Below are 23903 nucleotides of genomic sequence, written 5' to 3'. Positions count from 1 at the left end.
CTTGAGTCTACGTGTTGAAATCCCTAAAACCTAATCGTCAATTCATGAATTAAATCCCTAATTTACACAGCAAAATCATTTCATCCCTTTCCAATTTCACTTCAATTTCAATTAAAGAACTAGGGTCCCCAAATCACTAATCAAACCGAAGATGCTGGGTGGTTTATACGGGGATCTTCCCCCGCCATCATCAACCACCGAGGAAGAGAAATCCGGCAATCCATCAACCACCGTAGTATGGTCAAGTAGTGCAAAAATGGCTCCTCCTACTCTTCGTAAGCCAGCATTCACCCCACCACCTTCAGTAATCCGATCTCAAGCACTCCTAAACAAACCCAAACCACCTTCTAAAACCCTACCCACTATACCCATGGAGGATCCGAAACCTCAAGTTATGCAACCGGCATTAGTGGGGGTGACGTCGACGGTTGTGGAAGAGTATGACCCGGCTAGACCCAATGACTACGAGGAGTATAAGAGAGAGAAGAAGAGGAAGGCGAGGGAAGCGGAGGTGAAGAGGGAGTTGGAGAGACGGCAGCAGGAAGAGGAGGAGAGAGAAAGGGAGAGGAAAGAAAAGGAGAAGGATAGGGAGAAGGAGAGAGATGAAAGGATTTCTGGGGAAGAAGCTTGGAGACGGCGGGCTGCTATGAGTGGAGGGGTTCCGCCTCGGTCACCGTCTCCTCCTGGTGGTAATGGAGATGGGTTTGCTATTGGGAAGTCGGATACGGTTGGGTTAGGATTGGGGGCTGGAGGACATATGACAGCTGCACAGAGAATGATGGCCAAAATGGGGTGGAAAGCAGGGCAGGGATTGGGAAAGTTGGAGCAAGGGATTACTACTCCATTGATGGCTAAGAAGACGGATCGAAGAGCTGGGGTTATTGTTAATGCTAGCGAGACGAAACAGCAGCAGCAACAACAACAAGAGAAGAAGGTGAAGGGTGTTAATATTAATGGGCCTCCGACCCGTGTTTTGCTTCTCAGAAACATGGTAAACTATTGTCTTCCTTGCACCTTTTTGTTTCATTGGTGTATTAATATCAATTAATAATGAGTGCTTGCATCAATTGGTGGTATGAAGTTTCCCGGATAAAGGGGTATAGTTGTGGTGGATTAGTGACAATAAATATAAAGCATCGTCATGTCTTATGCCATGAGTTGAATGTTGATTTGTTTGGGTTCATCAATGTGTGATTGATGAACCCAAACAAATCAACATTCAACTCATGGCATAAGACATGACGATTTTTTATATTTATTGTCATTAATCCACCACAACTATACCCCTTTGTCCGGGAAACTTCATACCACCAATTGATGCAAGCACTCATTATTAATTGATAATTGTGGTGGATTAGTGACAATAAATATTAAACATCGTCATGTCTTATGCCATGAGTTGAATGTTGATTTGTTTGGGTTCATCAATCACACATTGATGAGATAAGGTTCGACATTGTTGTTAACATGCACTCCTTTTATCCAATACAATTAGTTTATACACCTCCTTCCCTTTGAGAGTTAAGGAGTAGTTTAGTTGTTGGTGGAATTTGACAAAGAATTGTTTGTATTGTATTGAAATACATAATTATGCGTGAATGAGAATTATGAAAAGGGATAAGTAATCATTTTCATAAAGAATTGTCACAAATTAAGTGGAATAATCAAAATTAAGAATGGTCGCAAACTCATAGGGACAATGGAGTGGTATCTATAACTTATGAGTGCTCCCACTGTATCTGACGGCGGTGTTAAACCCGGATAAAGGAGTATAGTTGTGGTAGGTTAGCGACACCAAGCATAAATGACTGTCATGTCTTATGTCATGTGTTGAATTTTGATTTGTTTTGGTTCATGAAGCCAACCTCATACCATTGGGACTAAGACTTTGCATTTTTGGTGGCAAGAAAGTATGTGTTTTTTTATTTGCGCACTCTCTTGTTTTAAAGAATGTTTTTGTATCTCATTAACTTCATATCTGGATTTTGAGACTCCGGGAGGTTTTTGTTTCATTTGTTGTTAGTTTAACCTTTTGACTTGACTTATTAATGTTATGTGCCTTGGAATTTTAAAAAGATTGGGATTCTATTCTTTTTTATAACTGGCAACTGAAAAGACAAGTTAGTTCTGCTGAAACTTGAGGATAAGCTGAAATAAAGAAGAGAATATATGTGGACGATTATTCAACTTGATGTTCTTAGTTATAGGTTAATAATATAGACCAAATAAAGTATATAAATATCTCTCATGTTGACTAGTTTTGGTTCATATAGGCAGTCCTATATTGTTGTTTCATTCATTCATTCATTTGTCCTTATATAGGAGTATTAGAGCAAGAGTATTGCAAGTTTGCAAAAATTTTAACCTTTTTTTCTTTTTCCAATGCTAATTTCGAATACAATGCTTCAAGCCATTCTTTGTTACCGCATGCATCTTTGATGGATTGATTTTGGATGAAATTCGTCTTTTCTAGGGATTGTCTTGACACTGAAATTTTATTTAGACCCAAAACCGAACTTATACCCATAGTACCCAAGTCTAATAGAATTGGACCCTCACTCATATTGACCTATAGTGTAAACTTATTTTGGTCACAGTTGCAGTAATTGTCATGTCACAAAACAAATATCATGGTCAATGCAATTGATTTCGCTGTCAGTATAGTTTATTATTTCAGCCGCGACAAACTCAAAATCTTTATGATACGGCCACAATATCTTATTTTTGCACTATGCTCAAACCCTTAGGATTTGTATGATAAAGGATATGAAAAAGGTTCCAAAATTCATTAGTTTAACGCGGCATGCCTTCGAGAAATTGTGCGCGTTCAATCACTTAGTCGTTCAATCAAACTCTTCAAACCAACATCTAGGATGTTAGTAGTACGTAACCTGTCTTAACTTGAAGAACTTAATGTAAAAACAAGTTTACATCAACTTGAAGAACTTGATTTCTCCCAAAATGGTAATACCCGATCATTAAAAAATTATCTTTTCTTCATTGCATAGCTGCAACATCTCCACAAAACTTTAAGCTCCTGTTTATTTCCAAACCCAGCAAATCAAAGAATAGAAAATCCCCAATCCTCTTGGGAGTAACCCAAAACATTATGATTAGTCACCTCAATGATCCTATATTTTTTTAATCGGGAGATAGGACAAAATTCTGGAATACTCTCGACGTCATTTCTGTTTTTGAGAAGATTAAACGCTTGAAATTAATTCTCGGAAATCTAGCCTAGCTGGAATTAATATGAAAGACGGGGAATTTGGGATAAGATAAACTTCCCGTAGAACAAGGAGGGTTGGGAACCAGAGTTTTGAGGGCAAAGAATACGATGTTGCTAGGGAAATGGTTATAGATCTATCCACGGGAGTCCGATTGACTTTGGCATAGGATTATTAGGAGCAAGTTTGGTTCTTTTGCATCCTTATGGGAACTATTTATTTCGGTCCTTAGTAAGCAATTTCCCACGTAACTCCTTTTGTTGTACTTTTTATAAAAGCAGGGATGGGTATTCTAATCAAATTTTGGGAAGATTGATGGATAGAGGTCCATCCTTTTAAAGAATTGTTTCCTAGATTATATTACCTCTCCCTAAAACATAATGCCTCGGTTAAAGAATTTTATGCCTTGAATTCTTCGGGCATGAGTCATTAGAAAGGGATTGTTATTCAGCAGTTGTCCTTATGAACACTCAAACCAACCTGAAACTAACGTTGTATAAAAATCGAACCTGGTGAACAAGTTGCTAAGTACGTTGTAGGAATGCAAATGACCAGACTTAATATCTACTGATACTGACCCGATGACTCGAATTAACACCTCTAGTTTCGGGTAATGTGTATGATTTTCGTAGAACCTCCATTTGTTCATATTATAGCCTTTTTACTCATGAATCACCTTCTACTATGTTTTATAGAACCTTATAACACACTTTGTTCTCTTTTATGTTGTTTAGTTCTGCTTGCCGGGTTCTATATACATGGATTTTCTAATACATGTTCATATTATAGTCTTTTTGGTATAGGTCATAGCCTTGTATTTTGATGTCTAATTTATTAGTAACTGCTATTTAGAAGGGAACACAATTTATAAGAATTAAAACGCCGCTCCATATCCGCATCCCCACCCTACTCTCCACAGGCTTCAGAGTACCATATTTTTCTCTTTTCCTTCTCTTTCCCCTTTCTCCCTTCTCTTTTCTTTATCTTCTCAATAGTTCCATGTCTGCACAAGGATACTATTTTATGCCGTTTTCTAAATCGGTGACAACAAACTGTAATATAAAGCTTCGACTTAACTGTGATGGTATTTTTGGCAGTTATGTTTATCGATAATTTGATAACGGAAGCTGAGATTTTGTTTCTGAATTCTGGTTCATAAGTGATGGTGATTATAATCACGTCACGTGTTTTGGATGGTGATTATAAGATTGACTATCACTTATTTTGATCTGATTTGCCCAGTAATAGATTTGTTACTGCTTTATAGTTACTGTAAACAAATCTTTGGAATTAATTAACCTCAGCAAAGTGTTGAACAGATAACTACAATACCAAAGCCTTAATCCCCATAAAATGGGGTTAGCTATGTGAGCTGATGATTTAATGCTTGTACTCGTCCACATAAATTTTCTCCTCACTTTTTAGTCTGAAATCTTTGATATCCTTTCGCACTCGTATCATCCAAGTCGTCTTTTACCTCTATCTTCATCCTTTGGAATCATTTTACAAACAAAACTATCGAATTTTTTAAATTACTTCAATACGTTAATGCTACCCATGTTTTTGAGTTCTGGATCCGCCACCGAGTGTTTGGTACTTGTTATGATTTGTTGGCCCCCTTCCTCTTATCTCTGCAATTTTTAATTAAACGAGTCTCTCCTGGGATTGTGTCAATAACCCCTTTTTCGTTTCGCCTTTTGGTTATAGGTTGGTCCGGGTGAAGTAGACGATGAACTAGAAGAAGAAGTTGGATCCGAGTGTGCAAAATACGGAACTGTGACTCGGGTTCTTATCTTTGAAATCACAGAGCCCAACTTCCCTTCAAATGAAGCCGTGAGAATCTTTGTGCAGTTTGAGAGGCCCGAGGAGACAACCAAGGCACTAGTTGACCTTGGTGGTAGATTCTTCGGAGGTAGGGTCGTTCAGGCAACGTTTTACGACGAAGAGAGGTTCAGCAAAAATGAATTGGCTCCTTTGCCCGGAGAGGTGCCCGGCTTTTAAAATTCCGCTGTTGTAACTAGTTATCTTTGTATACGCTCGCCCAGAAAACGCATAAGATTTTCTTCAATTGTATCATTAGTGAGTTGGCTTCTTTTTCTGTGTAGAAATTAGTTTACTTCTTTTGTTAGCTACTGGAAATTTGAAGGGCTTGAGCTCTTACAACTAGTCGACAAACTCCGGCAGTCCTTTTACGATGAAGGGACCGTTTGGCCCGTGAGAATGAAAACTAAGAGACTCTTAAGTGATACTTGGAATGAGACTTCAAATAATGTCTTACGTCCGTGTTTGAGGGAATCGAAATAGAATGGAATGATATAACGACATGAGCACCTTGGCGCGTCTAGCCTTTTCCTGAATTCATACCCATATCCACTTGAATCTTCATACTTCTTACCTACCATTACTTATTGCTTTACAATTGTTTAATACACGTCTGTTCACCATCATCCATATTCATTGTCCGATTGAATGTCCTACTCATCCCGACCTCGTTTTTACCTCTTATTTGGTTATATATAAATTTTAAGCACAATGTATGAAAAATTTGTGAAGAGATAATATGTTGATGATGAAAGGCAAACATAGAGTTGAGTAGAATCATGAGTTATTTAGTTTGATGAGACAATTTAGATGTTTGATTTGGTGGAAAATTATTTTTATCATCACGATGTATGTATTTTTTTCATAATTAAAATAATTAATATAATTTTTTCTCTTACCTCTTTAATGTCTTTATTTTACCAATGAATTTTCTATCAAACAAATTTATTATTTATCATTTTATTAAGAAGTAATAGTAATTTACATATATATAATTATTATAAAGAAAAAATTATCATGCACAATACAAACTTTTACTGATTTTTGTCTAATATTACAAATTTTTTAAATATTAATTTTATTTTCTTTTAAATTACACACTAGAGTATAAATAAAAGTTGATATTACTATAGACAAATATCCCTAATTAGTACTCCCTCCGAACCAATTTAGTTGTCCCATTTCCTTATTTGACAAAGTCTTTTTAGTTGTCCTATTTCTATTTTTGTCAATCTTATTTTACCTAAATATCCTTAGTTCACACAAGTAATTACGAATATACCCCCATATACCTTACTTACCCAACTACCCTTCATTACTTACCCTTCACTACTTACCCTTTACTACTTACCCTTTTTAATGGACCCCACACCATCCTTAATAACCGTGCCTAAGCAAATGAGACATCTAAATTAATTCGGAGGAAGTATTATTCATTGTTAGTTGAAAGTTTTATAGTGCACGATAATTTTTTAAATATAATAATCGGTGAGAGAACTACGAGGTGTGATTACTGAAAGATCCATATAAAACACGAAACTCAGTGAGAGATGGCAATGGCGGAAGCCAAAGAAAGCATTGACATGGCTGCTACTACTACTATTACTGTAGCACCTACAAGCTCCTCTCTATCTCCTCCTGAAGTTCCAATGGAACTTCATGTTATCAATCGTGATAAACTTATCAAATCTCTTCGGCAGCATCTTTCTCATTCTGGTCGTCCAATTCAAGGCTTTGTCCTCCTTCAGGTAATTAATTATTTTCGTTTATCTTTTCAATTCTGATTCGTCTTTATTTATTTTCAGGATAAACTTAATTTTTATGGAGTATTTTTTTTTTTGCTTGTTATTTATCAGGGAGGAGAAGAGAAGACTCGATATTGTACTGATCATGCCGAACTTTTCCGGTTAGTCATCACATATTTTTACTTGTTAGTTATTGTTATTATATGTTTTTGAATTTATTAGGTTTGATTGTGTAGTTATGCATCAATTGTAACGTTTATCTTGGTATTATGCTTTATTTGATTTTTTTTTGATCAATCAATCAATGAAAACTGTCAATAATCTGAAAATTGAAGTATAGAAATTGGAGTGGTATGTGACTGAGAGATTTTATCATTTGTGGCAAAAGTTGAGAGGTGCCCTAACCAAGGTTATGAGGTTTGGGATTCTACTTGGATTCTATCTGGGGTAGGATCAAATCATAGGATCATACCATTCTAAAAATGAACTTTAATATGCTAAAATATTTTGTTCTAGTCCTAATTATTTAGTTCAAATGTTTAATATGGTGATATAAAATTTCTTTTAACTTTATTTTTAAGGAATAAAATGGAAAAACTACAAATAATTAGTTTGAAACTCCGTATCATATACCGTATAGATTTGGCATAGGCATTTTAGGTCATAGAGATTGTTGCCTAAAATTGGCAAGTGTAACTTTCATTGTACTACCTGGCTCGGTGATGCATGTGCACTTTACCTTTCATGTATCTATCTTAATTATATATCTTTGCATTCATTATCATTGTGCTTACGTCTTATGTGTAAGGACTATATTTGAAGCTCTATTCAGAGTTCAGGTGCTAAATTGGCCTTTTTTTCCTGGTGCTTAATAGGCAGGAGAGTTATTTTGCTTATCTATATGGAGTGAGGGAGCCCGGCTTTTATGGAGCCATTGTAAGTTGATCTCTCTTTCACCTCCTCCCATCTCTACATTTCTTTTCTCCTTGTCTCTGTGGCTCTTATATACTTTGCATGCCTTGGATATATTCGATCAATAAGAGGTTTGGGTGTCTCTGAAGTTTTAAATGTTACCTCATGTCTTCATTAATATATATATATATATATATATATATATATATATATATATATATATAAATATATATATATATATATATATATATATATATATATATATATATATATATATATATATACACCAAATGAACCTGGACTTGTGGATGGTCTAATAAGTGTTGGGAAGGCGAAACAGTAATACACTGAACAGAAACCAAAGGAATTTATTAGATGGGTGCTAACTGCTGAGTTATATGTCTATTGAACATTATATTGTATTTTTTCAAAAATAACCTTGTAGAAGTTTAATGTCTGTTAAGAACATCTTTTATACTTTATGGAGAATGGTTCATAGATTATACCAGGTGGTATATTTGCAGCATGAGAACAAGGTGATACATTCAATGACAGGAAGACTTTTAATCCTGCAAGAGTTGTTTTAGTTGAACCCTTATGTTTAGATCCTCTTGTTCCTGGAATAGCAGTAAAGTAAAGATTTAATGTTTTCATATGTCTTTTACTGTACATGTCTAGACTGCAAATCGAAATTGGACAGGTTAGCCTCCACTGCCATTCAGAACTCACAGAGCAGAGTGGCAAATAAAATTAAGTTTCTGTAAACCACTATCAAAAAATATGAGTGGTTGATTCTTTTTCTCTACTGCCTGCTCCCTTGTTCACTTGTTCTCGCTTCAGCACTTAGTTAGGTTATTAAAAACTAAAGACAAGACTTAGTTGGAATTTTATAAGGAGTCTTTAAGAATTCTCCATTAGAACCTTTAAAGCTCCAAATGGTAGCCTTAAAATAGTGGAATAGAAGTACTTGGAAAAAATTGTTGATGCTCTTGTGTAAAGTTTCAAATGTTGGAATACAGAATAGATACTACTCAATGAAAGCTAATTACAACACAATCCTAATATGAGTTTATGACTTTGAGAATGGCTCTTAAACAAGCTCTAGGCCTAGGCCTTGTGGGTTTAATGGTTTTTTAATTTCCATCTCACTGGAATCCATTTTTGCCTTACCCTGATCCCCCTCTAGAGGTAGGTTAGAGCTTGATAACTCGTGTGATCTTATCTAGTCAAGATATCTTTTTGTTAGTCTAGAGTATGTTATTTAGTTTGAAATCTCTCCTACTCTTACTAGAACAAGTGATTAGATCTGTTCCATCAGTCTTCAAAAAAGACGCCTCGTTCATACCTTAACTCCTAATGGTGCGTAATGTGGTCCAATAGCATGGAAGATGATGATCACCTATTTCTCCACTGCAATTTCTAAGAGAATTTGCAATAATTTATTTATTCTTTCTTTGTCAAGTATAATTCTCTTTGAATTTATTCTATAATATCTACTAAAATGAAAAGGTATAAAATTAAGTTCATTGATCTTGAAATTTTAACTACTACTTTTCTATTTTGTGTGTTGAGCATCAAAATTCATGTGAACAATATTTTCCTTCTGTTTACAATTACTATCTTCTTGTTTTAATAGGTACATTTCTCCCTTATATGTGAGAGGTTTTTTGGGAAATTGTAGCTATTAAAAAAACAGAGGATGGTATTATTCAAGTGAACTTCATTCTTTTCTATTTTGTTTTCTGTTTAATTTTGATTGGTAGACCATGTGACTGGATGTTACTTTTGTTTTTTTTTCTTGAATCATCACAACGTTCTTAATGTTCCTATTCCATACACTAATTCAATTTATACATTGGTTTGGTTTTCTTGTGGGTTTTTGTAATTTATTTTTTAATTTTTTCCTTTTGTAATTTATAAAGAATTGGCTCATGCTTTGACACTAACTATTATTGGTTGGTAAGGATATATCCACAGGGAAATCCATCTTATTTTCTCCACGTCTCCCTGCAGAGTATGCTGTTTGGTTGGGGGAGATAAAACCAGCTTCCTATTTCAAGGTGAGAGACTGTGTGTGTATCATGTTAACATTTAGCATTTATTGAACATTGTGCTCATCTCTCATCTTTGTTTTTTTTGCAGGAAAGGTACCTGGTTTCTTTAGTCTCTTATGTGGACGAGATGGAAGAGGTTTTGCTAAATCAATACAATGGAGAAGATAAACCGTTACTGTTTCTGTTGCATGGACTTAATACAGACAGTGGCAATTTCTCAAAGCCTGCAGAATTTAAGGTATGCTATCTGTTCTTATCATTCTAATTACTGTTGTTATTCATTAGGAATTCGGAGACTAATAATGTGAATTTCCAACTATCTTTTATTGCATAAGGAAATTGAATCACTCATTTCAACCAAAAAGGCCCTCTCGCATATGAATAAACCCAACTTTTGAAATATTATGTATGAGTTGACTTAGAATAACACTGAAAACTTCCATCTATGGGGTTTCGCCTATTCGAGGGTTGTGTATAGTGCAAAAATGTGATTTTGTCATTATTGCACAAAAAATCTGGTTTTGTTACACCTTTGTGATGTGTAGTTCATAAACTAGAAAACGCTGTCTTTTGGATTATTATCATTATTTTCTGTATGATACTGAATTCAATTTGTTCTTTCATTATCTAAAATTTTAAGCTATGGCTTACTTGGCAGCAAGGTACTGATGCTTGTGTTTACTTGATCAGGGGATTGACAATTTCAAAACGGATTTGAGTACGTTGCATCCTATATTGACTGAGTGTCGTGTTATAAAGTCAAAGTTGGAGCTTGACATTCTCCAGTATGCTAATGATATAAGCTCAGAAGCTCATGTTGAGGTAATTTTTATCAGAAACGTTACTTGTTCCATTTCTGGTAGCTTCCTTGCCTTTTTCACAATTATGTACTCGCTGGGTGGAATTATGATGTTATAAAATCGGTTTCACAATTTTAGAAACAAAAATAATGCTTAGGTATGTAAAGCTATTGACTATAGATGTTATCTTCTATCTATTTGGACAACACTAAGTAGAAAATGAAACCTCTATGCACTAAAGAATTTATCCACCAGCAGGGTAGCTATGGATACTTCTTACTGTTCTCATTGCTGCTAGCTTTTCAAGATTTCTATTAGAAGGGCTCAAGGGATTTGTCACGAGGATTAAAGATGAAAGGAGTCAAGCCCCTGAGATTTCGTTGGAATAACTATCCAAATCGATGAAAATCAAGCGATGGTCATATTTAAAGCTTGACTCCATCCAAAATGATCTCAATTTCGGTACTTGAACCTCTATTAATGGGAAGCCATATTCTTGTATTTTTTTGGTTTCTTTCTTTCCAAGTAAACCACCAAAATTTCCAGGTGAGAACAAAATTCTCCTTCGATGAAATCCATGTTAGATATCTCTGATCTTTTCTAATAATTTCTTCCATGAGATGATGAAGTTAGCTTCCCATCTTCTATTATTACCAATCCTGTTGTTGATGGACTCCACTATAGATGATCAATCTCTCAATTTGAGTCCATCCTTGACTAATGTTGTGGCCTGTAAGCATTGCTCTGACTTCAGCTTCTTCAAATATGTATGGGTGCTCGTATCAATAAAGCTCCTTTTGAGACTAAGACTAGAAGATGCTCTAAGGTGCTTTGAGGTGGTCAAGGCTTTATTAAGCACTCTAAGGCGCTCATATTTATGAATCACCTCGTTGAGCCCTATCAAGACGCCCAACCCTTCTCCTGCTGAAGGTGCTTGCTCGAGGTGCTCTTAGACGAACTTTTTAAAGCTAAGTTTATGCCTAATCCTCATATGGAATCAGCACAATCACTTTATTCCAATTGCGGAAATGAATCATCATCTCATAGGAAACTGAAGCAAGTGCTATTTATTTGGTTGTGAATTCTTTGGAATTGTAATATGTTTGATGAGATGATTTGGGAATGAAGAAAGGCAACATTATTAGGATGAAAATGTTCAAGTTGTTTGATAGTTTGCTTCAAGTTATAGTTGCAAGTTTGATCATTGGCTGAACAGTAAATGACTCTTTTTGATGCTCAAGCCTCAGCCTTTTGATTTAGTATCCGTGTAGGGTACTTGACACTCCAAATTAGTACAATAACTTGACAGCTCCATTTTTTTTTTCTCAAAAGAGCACACAACCTAATTGTATTTGCACTCAAAATAAGAAAAATGAATTTTCCTTAAAACTGTCCTTAAAATCCAGCCTTTATGCATGTGACAGTGTCGCAAGAATTCAGCAAATTAGCTTCTAAAACTCTTTTAAAACCAGTCCCAAATAAAATTGAAAACTTCCCTAAGAATAAAGCAATAAAAGTTATGATAAAATCAAAGATACGGAATCAATTTTTTGACATATGTCACTTGCCTATTCTTAATGCGGATGAATTACCATGTAAGTGAGTGTGTGCTCCGTACTTGGACCATGAAAAGGACTGATGCCCAAGCCTAACCGTGTAGTGTTGGAATTGCAAGTGAGGGCTCATTTGAATGAAGTTACCCCCACCATATCCACATCATTACTTCAAAAGAAAATATCTTGAAAGGTGGCATTTTTATAAAATATAAGTAGTTGAAAGGTCAAAAAATTTGACCTCCCAAAGTTGGGGTTTTTAGTTTCAGTTTTTCCTAGTAATTAAGGAATAAAATACTTGGGGTGAGACGGGAAAGTGAAGAAAAATAAGATTTGTATCTTCATAATCCAAAGCAAATTTATAGTCCATTTGAGCAGATATTTCAAAGTAGACTGTTCAATTTATACTGTTTTTGGGTCTTTTCTTCTTTCATTAAATGTTTTTTGCTTTTGGTTTACTGTATATTTTGTCCCCCTAAGGATTTGAACTTCCGCTAGTAAGATCTATGTGTTACTTTTTCTTTTTGCTTTTCATTAGACATCGATTGATCATGAATTCTTGGTTTTCCATTGTCTGTAAATTTATACAAGAATGTTGGGTTGGCAGGTAATGAGAAACACGGTAGTGGGGATGAAGGAATATCAATTGGAGAGCATGTTTCTTCATCACACCTATATGTATGGTGGCTGTAGGCACTGTTCATACACATGTATATGTGCAACTGGTGACAACAGGTACAACCTTTTTTAGTGTGATGTATGCTAGAGCTTGATTATATATATATATATATATATATATATATATATATATATATATATGTTCTCCTGTTGTGGATTCTTTTTGTAAGCTATCTTAATAATTTTTTGGTCTTTATAGGTCTTGCATTGTTATATAGACAAATCTGAAACACGTGCTTTCAGATTTTGAGGAGCTATCTTTTGTTAGGGAATAAGGCTTCATTCTGAGATCGTGGAATAAATTCATTTAGTTAGACTAACAGTTATTTAGCCATTAAGCTAAGTTTAGGTGAATCTTTGTTGTAGCCTTGTAGGTATGTCCTTAAATCATTGTGGTGTTTAATGTTTTAGAGTAGAACAGGAGTTTGATTTCGAGCATTTAAATGTGTCGTTGAATTTACATTTTTAAAATTTTCTGTTACTCGGTAGAAAGGATGACCTGATCTTGGTTCTTTGTGTCTTATCTAGTAAAGTTTGAACTTGTCTTGTGTTTTGCTGTTCTTCTGTAATTAATGTGAAACTTGAATTTATTGTTGAAAGGCATGATGGTAAGTTTGAAGAAAGTGGAGAAAGAAATTAAGGGGAAAAAAGAGTGAATGGCCTATTGTTCTTTTTGTTGACCTATTTATGCACCCTTTATAACCCATTATTGACCCTTTTTAAACAAAGCCCATTTATGATTCGCCTTATCAACAATCCACCTTGCTAATCGCCTATTAAATATAGCCCAACCCTGAACTTCTAGTTACATCAAATTAATTGATTAGTCTTTAATGTATCAATTAAGCTTAGTAGATGATCAGTGGGAACATATGTTACTTAGACTTTGTATTTCTTCTTTCTTGTTTCTGTCCTTGTTTTCTATTTGATTCATTAGCTTATGTCATTTTTCCACTTATGCTTCACGGTTTAGAGTTAAGAGTACATAACACATACATATTCACAATCGTGATCATTCCATGAAACCCACAAATAGTGACTTAGTAGGCCCTCAGTTAGTCCTACTTCGCGTCATTGTGCTCATTTCCTATCTTTGATATGGTGAAAACACTCATTTCTCCTTAAAGTTCTACAAAGAAAAATGCATGAAATTCGGAGGATTTAGAAACTAGATTTTAGTTTGAGGTGAAAATGAATTTCTCACTTAGCTGTGGTCTATTTTTTCTGCAGTTCTGTACTTCACTATGGGCATGCAGCAGCTCCAAATGAAAGGGTAAGGTGTTTTCCAGAAATATCATTTTGATGATGATTGGCTATATTGCTGCTTATAGTTACTCCCTTTAGTTTCAATTGAATACTGCCTTTTGACTTTGTGCTCTATTCATGTACTTAGTTTGACTGCACTTTCCACTAATTATAAAAATGATTTTTTGTAGATACCGAATCTGTCTTGATGTGTATCATTTATAGCAAGTTTATATTTTTTACCAAATATATTAATGGTCAAAGTTGTGATCAGGTGCATGAAAGTCTAGGTGTTGCATTTGTTGATAAACAGAAGTAAAAGAAACGCTTTTTAGAAATGTATATAGACCAGAGGAGGTACCTTAGAAGTATTTTCTATAACACATCTTTTTTAATTCTCTATTTATCATTCTGCAGACTTTTATGGATGGAGATATGGCGTTGCTAGATATGGGAGCTGAATATCATTTTTACGGTTCTGACATAACCTGTTCCTTCCCTGTATGTTGCTCCACCTTTGGCTTTATCGAGTATATAAGTTCTAGTTTTGTTAGTATATATCTGCATCTATGAATGTGCTGAAACACAGAATAGTATTTTAGTTTTGTGGATGTTCATGTAGCTTACAGATAGTTTTTATATTGCCTGTTCGGCACATATGGACAGTTGAGATAATTCTCTAGAAATGGGGACAACTTTTTTGGCACATGGCTGTAGTCACCCCTTAAATCTTGGAAATTACGCTCTATGGAAAATTTTTATGCCTAGTATCTTACAACGCTTGAGGATTGCTAATTGCCCACTTGTTTAGTTTGTAGAATCAGAATCACGAGATAATTATGGGATGAAGTGTGACTTTTACTGTGTTTTTTTACAGGTAAATGGAAAATTCACTGCAGATCAACGTCTTATTTACAACGTGAGTACCTTTTGAAGCTGTAAGCTATGTAATGCTAGGTTTTATTCACTCTTTTGGGTTTTGACTATTTAGAAATTTGATGACTTTGTTCCAGCATTTATTTTTAAATTAGATGCTTCAACTGATGAATTGCGTAGCTTCTTTTCCCTTGCGTAACTTTGTGCTGTTGAATATTAAATTTTGTATGCTTGACTGGCATGCTAGACTTGCTGAGTAAGAACAGGGCGAGCCTTCTCTTGGAGTGCCCATTTGGGAGGGGCATACCTGTTTCTTTTGGCTAAAGATGAAACATATACTCTTAACTATTAATAATAAAGTAATTATTTCATCTTAATTAATTTCTCTTCCTATTAGAAACTATCAACTACCCTCTTCCCCTCTTATTTAGTGAATGCATGACTAGTTAATTACACCATTTCACCTCAAAAAAAAAAAACAAAATTACAACTTTATTATTCACTACATCCCCTGTCCACAAACATAACTCCTGATTCTTTCTTTTTTTTTTTTTTGATATGCTTATAACTCCTGATACTAATATTAATATATTTCTAATATAATTTCAGGGTAGTTGTGATTTAATTTTTGTCATTGTATTCTAGTCTGATCTCTGATGTTCCCTTCCTATATTACTACTTTTCAAAAGCATGCTTCAAATATATAAAATACAAATATTGATATGGAAAAAAAGTAGGAGTAGAGGCATATATAATTGTAACATGAGTAGCTTTTCATACGGATGTATGTAGAAGGAATAACAATGTCAAAGTCTTAGATGGAGCCTTCAATACTGGATTTTTCCTTCAAATGAGATTCTTTGGTTTCGGGGCTAAGGGTCCTCTAGAAAAATTATGTAAATGTTGCTTCTTTTCCATTTGGACTATTTGGATGGAAAGAAATAGGAAAGTTTTTAAGAATCGAGTGCTACGAGTAGATGTAGTATGGGAGGGAGTCAACTTCCTAGCCAAGCTTTGGGCCAGGCCAATAGTTTGTTTTTGGATTTCGCGTTAGTGGATATTTGTAGGAATGAATGGAGTATAATTTTGGATGTCTTATGTCTTATGATCCCTACTCATGTTACTTATTTTCATTAAAAAATAGAAATTTTGTTTATCAAATTTTTTTGTGAATGTAGCAAACTGAAATTTTAATTTTTCTCTGGTTGGGGTCAGGTTTTAGTGGATAGTATGTTGGTAAAAGGCTTTGCTTTGTGCTTTGAAATTGGTAGCTTTTCCGTGGATTTTTTTAATATGTCTTCCACAAAAATCCTGCTGAATTGCTTTCATCATACTTCAATGCTATGATACTTCGGTGTTGGTTAGATGTTTTTGCTAGTGACTGGCTATGATGCATGATGAAATCCTTTCATCAACTTCTGAAAGTCTTATGCTTTCATCTGCATGAAGGAGGGATATTCATTCATTTAGTTCTCTTCTTTGCAGGCTGTTCTTGATGCTCACAATTCTGTTATAGCAGCAATGAAACCAGGAGTGAGTTGGATAAATATGCACAAGTACGGCTGGCGGATCCCCTCTTTTTTTGTTTACTTTCTACTGTTAATTGTTTTTCTGTTGCTTTTTTTTTTTTATCATCATGAAAATCATTTGAGTAGACTCTAGAATGGTAAAAAACAAAAAAAAGGCTTAATCTGCTACAGATGCAAATTATAGGGAAGCTTGATACAAGGAAGTCTACATAGGTTTTGTGTCAATAATCAATAGTAACATGTGTCATTTGCTAATATAGACAAGCACTGTAATTAGAGGGGCCATCAATATGAGAAATCAGTACTTAATTTTAAATTGGGTCCTTGTCTACTCATCGCAGACTGATACTTGGCACTTCTGCATTTCATTATGCATATTTTGGTAACCACAAGATTGACGTATGTGTGGCACAGTGGCAGACCGGAATTTTTAAAATAATATTAGATTAATAAACTGAAGAAGTATGAATATAAATAAGATGCATGCTCATATTAAAAGAAAGACTCAAGACTTTTTTGCTTTTTTACCACCAGATACTAAATTCAGTAGCGTTTTTCATCTACTGTATGAGTTCTTAAGTTGCATTTGTTTTTTAGTTTGGTTTATGATCATTTTATCTATCTATTCTAAATTAATAAAAAATAACTCATGCATCTCATTCACTTAACAATTAATACTTAAAAACTACATAAATAATTTAACTAATCTTATCTAAAACGCTAAAAAGAAAGGTTGCTTAGTTTTGTTGAAGAGGACATGGTCTTTTCTTTTCTTTCTTCAATATTTATTTTATGAAAAGTATGATGATATGACAAGTTGAGAAAATGTTATAATTAATAATTTTTAAAAATCTGTTTCTTAATATTCCTAGACACTGAATAACTCCCTTGAAAATTAAACTTGGATTATGTTTTTCAGTTTGAAAACATAGCTATAAATTAATTTATTTGATATTGGGGTGCATTGCACCCCCTTGCACCTATACTAGGTCCGCCACTGGCACCTAATGTCTGGTTCCATAGTTCCATACCTGACAAATCAGACAAGATCATCATTTGGCCTATCTTCACAGTTGATGGTGTAGGAAAGTAGAAAATTACATATTTATTTTTAGTATGTCTTTTTGTTCCTTTTTACATATATTAGTCTTACTTCCTATTTAGGCTAGATGACCTTGTATATGTTCAACTCATGTATTCACTTGAATGATAATACAAAGTCAGTATTCCAAAACCTAAAACCCTAGCTTTAATGCTTCTTTCAGATGGTTCCCCCAGACAGCATATATACCTGTAGGATGCATTTTGATTTTTGACATATCTTAAAACACTTAAGATCGTTAGACGTAAAATAATATCTAATCATAGAAAATTTAATATGACAACAACATTGCCGAAACCTTAATCCTATGATATGGAATTGGCAACCTGAACATTGTCTATAACAAGTCACCTTTCCGTTCATTACTATTCAACACTACATCTTTCTAATTCAGCCTTATGCTTAGTCACCTGTTCCATCCAAGTCATCATTGGTGTCTCCCTCCACTTCGTGAGTAGCCATTGCTTGTCCAACTCTAAATCTCTAAATAAAAGCATCTTATGATTGTCGCTGCACATGCTCCAATGATTATCCTTTATCTTTGCCATATCTTGCACACCTAAATTCAGTTGTTTATCTTCATTTTGAATTCTATCTCTTAGCATATGATAACATGTATGTAGATTTCAATAAATTGGTAAATTGGGTTTAAAGTAGAAATTAAATTATTAAGACCATGAAGTGTATTTTTCAAACTTTTACTTTTTAATAATGTTCATGATAACTTGGTCCTTTCAGAAATATGTGGTCACTGAACCTATTTTTTCAGTTAAATACAGAAACATCAAAAAAAATTAGTACAATAGTTTCCTTTGGTATTTTGGAGAAATGATAAGGGAAACAGATGATATCAGGAACAGCAAATTCCTTGGTTTTAGAATGTGAAATTGAGCGTCAAGAGAATGGAGGTTCGTTTTAACTGAAGTTAGTTCCTGTGAAATGATCTATCTCATGTTATCTTTGTCCCAAAATATAAAAAATTATCATTTCCTTTCTGGAAATTATATATTTATTTTGAATAATTGGATTTATTGTTGACATTTCTAACGAACAGGCATTCTTTTGAAACACATTCCGTAAAGAGCCAAGGATTGTAATTCTTTTGTGATGGATTATGACGGACTATAGAAAAACGTATCATTTGATCTTGTGTTCTTATTGATGTGAAGTTGTTGATGTTTGTAATCAAGGGTTAATTAGTTGTATCGTTTTTTTTTTACTACGAGGGTACCCTAATCTCTCCTAGATAGGACCCACTGGCATTGTGGCCGGTAATGCAATGTTGTGATTGAAAATTTATTTGGAGAATTCTTAAGGGAAATACGTGTTCTTGATTTATGATATCAGGGACAACTAATGCTTCGCTTATAGAATCTGGTACAGTGCCCCAACAGAATGGAGATTCCAAGTTTACTTTTAATGTCTGAGAAACCATCTCAACTCTCGTGCTCTTACTGTCAGCATATCAAAACTTACCATGACCTTTTTGGAAATTAGACCTCTCTTGGAATTACTGGATTTTTTATTGACATTTCTACTACTATTAGAACAGGCATTCTTCAAAAATACTTGTATGTGTTCTGTATCATGATTTGTTTTCACTGTTCATCCGGTGCAGACTTGCAGAGGAAGTTATACTTGAGGCTTTAAAGAAAGGGAACATTCTTACTGGGTAAGATTACTGTATACTTTTTGTCTTGCCTGCTTATGGAAGTGTTCTCTAATGTATTTCATTTCTGTTTTCTTGTTATAGTGATATAAAAGATATGATGGCTCAGAGACTGGGAGCGGTTTTTATGCCTCATGGTCTAGGCCACTTGCTGGGCATAGACACCCATGATCCAGGAGGCTATCCTAAGGTTCTGATTGATTATCCTGTTGATCCTTTATCTTTCTTTGTGCATGGGGTTTTTTATTGAAGCTAAATGATTCACAAATTTGTAGGGACTGGAGCGACCAAAAGAAGCTGGGTTGAGTTCTCTTCGTACATGCCGAGAATTGAAAGAGGACATGGTCAGGCATTGTATCGTGTCACAAGCTTTATTTCAAAGTAAAACATGTGCCATGAAACTTGGATTTTTCCTGACGATGATAAAACTGGAAATCACATAATATCTTAGTGTTATAATCCTCAGCTGCTTCAGAGGCCAGCACCTTAAGTTCAAATCAAGCTCTTGCACCTCTTTTCTTAATTAGCAAAAAGATAATATAATCCATGCTATTAAAGTCAATGACATGTCTCTTTACTGTGCATACTTTTCTCTTTCAGTCTAATTTATGTGCGTGTCTGATATATTTTATTTATTATTGTTGGTGTATGTCGAAACTGTTGCATTTTATATATACTGAACCGTGAATAAAAGCACTGAAGAGATGAATATCATCGATCTGTTTCAGGTGATCACTGTTGAACCTGGATGCTACTTCATCACTGCTTTGCTTATTTCAGCTATGGAAAATACTGAGACTTCAAGATTTTTCAATTCTGATGCTATAAGGAGATTCATGGGCTTTGGTGGTGTTCGAATTGAGAGTGATGTGGTATGATGAAATCATTCTATTACTCGCTGATTTTGTTTATTACTTATCCAGTATATCCATATATAAATATATGCATTGATGTAGGATTATGTTCAGCAAGTCTGAACATTGAACAATGACACTGAGAGCTTGCCTTGCACAAGTTGGATTATGTAGTGTACTTAAATTAACTCATGAACTGATGTGAGAACTTTGTTTTAAAAAGCGTACCTTCAATAGAGGCTATATAAAAATTGCATCTCTTAAACTGAGCTTGGCTAGATATTAATCGCGCGCGTTTTTTGCGTTTTTCGAATAGAGGAAAAGGTTGATTTTCTTTTGTTTTCGAAGAGAAAGGAAAAATGATAAAGGAAAAATAAGGATTTGCTTGGATTTTTAAAAGTGGATTTCACATTAGTGCCTCCACCACGACTAAGTAGCTTCTTATTTTCTCTTCTATCCTTTTATTTCTTGTGATATATTCTGTTCTTTCTCATTCTAGATTCTTTATTTTTTTTTCTTTTCTTCGTTTGGCTTCCTTGATTTTCTAACCCATCCCCTTTCAAATTTCCTTTCCTTGATTTTGTCAACTTCTTCTGGTTGGTTTTTTCTTTTAATTTTCTTCTTTTAATTTTCCTATTCTTCGATGTTTATGTTTTTTTTATGTTCTGTAATTACGATGTAATAACTACTAAATTGTGAAAAATTTTATGTAATGCCTTAGAATGTGGGTTTAGGTACCCTCATCTTTGAATGTGGTTTTAGGTAACCACTTGTGTCATTTTGCATATATTAGTGGCTTAGTACAACAATAACAAATGATTTATATCTCTTATGCAAGGCAATATGGATCTCATATTCATACGAAGTATCAAATATCCTTTGAAATTGAGTTGTAAGCTTTTGATGAAAAAATTGTGTGCCTCACCTATCAAAAACCCGTGCTTTCGCAATGTGCCTGGCCCTTATGCTCTAGCACCCTTGTGAACCTCAGTGTGGGTCGCGCACTCGCGCCTTTTTAAACTAAATGTGAGACTTATCATGTCATGGAACAAACACAAAGTCCCATTCAAGTTTGTCTTCCAAAAATCCCGGTGTGATTTTGTCTCACCGCACTTGTCTCTAATGCTGTTATCTTCGTTTGTTCGTAATAGGCAATGCTACATCGCCCTCTAGGTGCTTTTTTGTTCATGTTTGTTCTCTCGAGCAAGTTCTAGGTTTTTCAATTGAAGAAACATGTCTATGCCGACTATATTTTGCTAGACACTCATGACTCATCTTGTTTCTCTAACATGGGATTATTATTTGCTGAAGGCTAGCTTAATTTGTTTGCGTAAAGTTTGCTTATCTTCAGTGACGTATTTGTCGCTTTAGTATATTCTTTGACAATCTTACTATGCCTACCAGTCGGTGAGGGTTTAGATTTCTTGTCTAATCTTTGTTTCTCGTGTACGTAGCATGTCACGTCAAATGGCTGCAAGAACATGACCAATGTTCCGCGTGAAATTTGGGAGATTGAAGCTGTCATGGCCGGGGCAAAATGGCCTCTAAATAAAGCTTCAAATCATTCAGCAAATGGAATTGAAATTTCTCATTAACCAAGGGAATACTTGAACTTTTCAACAAATATGAAGAAAAAGACGTTCAAGTTGAGTTCTTTCAACTTATCCGGAAGTTGGCAAATTTAGAATGACAATCACTTGGCTTATCTCGAAGATTGTCTTAATCTTGGCTCGTCACTTAGGTATAGTTTTTATATCCCCTCCGCCAAATAAAAGGTTTGCTTATGTATTATAAAGCTTAACATTGTTAGACATCTCCGGCTCGTTTGTTTCGTGGTGGTGAGCAAAGGGATTGAAAATTGGTAACCGCAATACTTTTCTTTCTCCGATGTGAGATTTCACTCATTCATAATAAGTTTCTCAAATCATTACATTGAGGTGAAACCCATAACATCATCCATCGAGTTCCTTATTCTCTATTTTTCTTCTTTTATGACCTCAATAACCCACTTAATTGTTTTTGCTTGTTTTAAAAGCCTAATTGCCATTATTGATTGTATGAAATTTTGTTATGGAGCCTTTGAATTATGACCTTTGGTGGAATCAAAACAACTTTGATTATGTTTGGAAATATGTATATTTCATTTTTAAATTTTAAATTTCAATTATGAAATACTAAATGAAGAATTTAAGATTGATAATTTGGAAAGTTATTCTCAAATTTTAAAATTTTAAGTACTTTTAAAACAAAAATGAAATTGATTCAAATACAAATTAAAATTCTTTAATTCGTCAAATATTAAATTTGAGTTAATTTTTAGATTTTCAAATGAAAACAATTCTCCCACACTATATTTATACTTAACTCTTATTTTTCATTTTTAATTTCAATTTCAGCAGTAGAAGAATAGTACGTGTTTTGTGCTCTCCCAAGAACCATCCTATTTCTTTTGAGTTTGGGTCTAAAGACTCTAAACTCAAACTTTTTTAAAAAATTTTTGAAATGGATAAGCCAAATTATATAAAAAAAATCACGAAATAAGTCAACAATCAACTTATATCCAAAAATAAGCGTGTAATTTCTAAACCCTATGGTTGGGTGCTGTTCGCAGTTACTAATTGTGAACAGGTGCTTCATTTTTTTAAAAAAAGCAAAAAAGTTGTTCGCAGTTACTAATTGCGAACAGGGCTGTTGACTTTTTTGACCCTGCTTGCAGTTACTAACTATGTGAAGAAGAGACCTGCAGTGGTTAATATGCTCGATGGTGTTCGCAGTTAGTAACTGCGAACAGGGTCAAAAAAGTCAACAGCCATGTTCGTAGTTAGTAACTGCGAACAACTTCTTTGCGTATTTAAAAAATTAAACACCTGTTCGTAGCACTAAACCTCGGGTTTGAAAATTAGACGCTTATTTTTAAATATAAGTTGATTGTTAACTTATTTCATGCTTTTTTTTTTTTTATTTGGCTTATCAATTTCAATTTTTTTTTCTTGTCTTGGAGCATTGATATCACATATATGTGAAACATTATATATAAACAAGACCATGAGTAATATAATTTTGTTTAAAGTCAATTGAGAATCAATGGAACATTTGATTATTAGTATTATATGATAGTAATGAGAAGATAGTTAAATATTTTTTAAAATAAATATGTCATGTTGTTTTCATAATAACAAAGTTGTCATTCTTAAATAAGTATTTTTGTTTATAATTTTTCATATTAAATCGATCTCACCTTTTTAGATAATAAATAATAGGAAAAGTTACCTAAATCAATTTAATATTTTATTGATTTTCTTACAATAATACCAACTTTTGATTAGTTATAAATAATTCTAATTTTAGGATCACTAACTCAAGAATATTGCTACTCAAATAGTGATCGATTTTTACAGGTTAATTTCAATAAAAAAAAATTGAATAATTAATCAAAATTATTAAAACTAAAAGTTAAAATCAAAATATAAACTTACTTGATTTCACTTTTTGATTTTTAAAATATTTGAATTTTTTATAATTTAATTTAATATTTACTTTTTTATATTTTTATCCTAAATGACTTATATAAGTAAGAGGTTACCTTAGTGCATTATTAGCAATTACCCCTTATGATTGCGATTATTCATGTATAATCAAAAGTTGAGATTATTATAAGAAAGTCCATAAAATATTGAATTATTCTGAATAATTTTTCCTAAATAAAAATATAATCAATTGATGACCAAAAAAGTTAAGTAGATCAAACATAATCATAAACCTTACTAAATTGTGTTTATAACTAAATTACATTAAATTTTTTGTACATTTGAATCACCCTGTTATTTTATTTGATACT

At 33.8% G+C, this 23903-nt stretch overlaps 2 protein-coding genes across 2 annotated transcripts; both read left to right on the top strand.

Annotated features, from left to right (window-relative positions):
• Positions 1 to 5475, top strand: LOC130824052 (DNA-damage-repair/toleration protein DRT111, chloroplastic). Its single transcript, XM_057688930.1, has 2 exons — positions 1 to 991; positions 4935 to 5475. The coding sequence occupies exons 1-2, from the start codon at positions 152 to 154 to the stop codon at positions 5226 to 5228; spliced, it is 1134 nt and encodes a 377-aa protein (XP_057544913.1). The 5' UTR covers positions 1 to 151; the 3' UTR covers positions 5229 to 5475.
• Positions 5476 to 6541: 1066 nt separating this feature from the next.
• On the top strand, positions 6542 to 22039 carry LOC130823746 (uncharacterized). The gene is made up of 16 exons (XM_057688482.1): positions 6542 to 6796; positions 6905 to 6954; positions 7669 to 7729; positions 9670 to 9765; positions 9848 to 9997; positions 10450 to 10581; positions 12720 to 12847; positions 14021 to 14063; positions 14453 to 14536; positions 14913 to 14954; positions 16397 to 16467; positions 19161 to 19214; positions 19296 to 19401; positions 19487 to 19555; positions 19940 to 20083; positions 21520 to 22039. Exons 1-16 carry the CDS (start codon positions 6599 to 6601, stop codon positions 21658 to 21660), a joined length of 1569 nt encoding a protein of 522 aa, XP_057544465.1. The 5' UTR covers positions 6542 to 6598; the 3' UTR covers positions 21661 to 22039.
• Positions 22040 to 23903: the final 1864 nt, after the last annotated feature.

Source organism: Amaranthus tricolor, chromosome 9 (assembly GCF_026212465.1).
Source record: "Amaranthus tricolor cultivar Red isolate AtriRed21 chromosome 9, ASM2621246v1, whole genome shotgun sequence".
Classification (NCBI taxonomy): Eukaryota; Viridiplantae; Streptophyta; class Magnoliopsida; order Caryophyllales; family Amaranthaceae; genus Amaranthus; species Amaranthus tricolor.
This window is presented reverse-complemented; position numbering and strand designations above follow the sequence as displayed.

Bases quoted from the DNA above. Each gene is read 5' to 3' on its own strand.
- LOC130824052 (XM_057688930.1), top strand. From the start codon at position 152: ATGCTGGGTGGTTTATACGGGGATCTTCCCCCGCCATCATCAACCACC. The intron at 992-4,934 runs GTAAACTATTGT...TTTTGGTTATAG, and splicing joins TTTTGCTTCTCAGAAACATG to GTTGGTCCGGGTGAAGTAGA.
- LOC130823746 (XM_057688482.1), top strand. From the start codon at position 6,599: ATGGCAATGGCGGAAGCCAAAGAAAGCATTGACATGGCTGCTACTACT. The intron at 10,582-12,719 runs GTAATTTTTATC...TTGGGTTGGCAG, and splicing joins GCTCAGAAGCTCATGTTGAG to GTAATGAGAAACACGGTAGT. The intron at 20,084-21,519 runs GTATGATGAAAT...TCGTGTACGTAG, and splicing joins TTCGAATTGAGAGTGATGTG to CATGTCACGTCAAATGGCTG.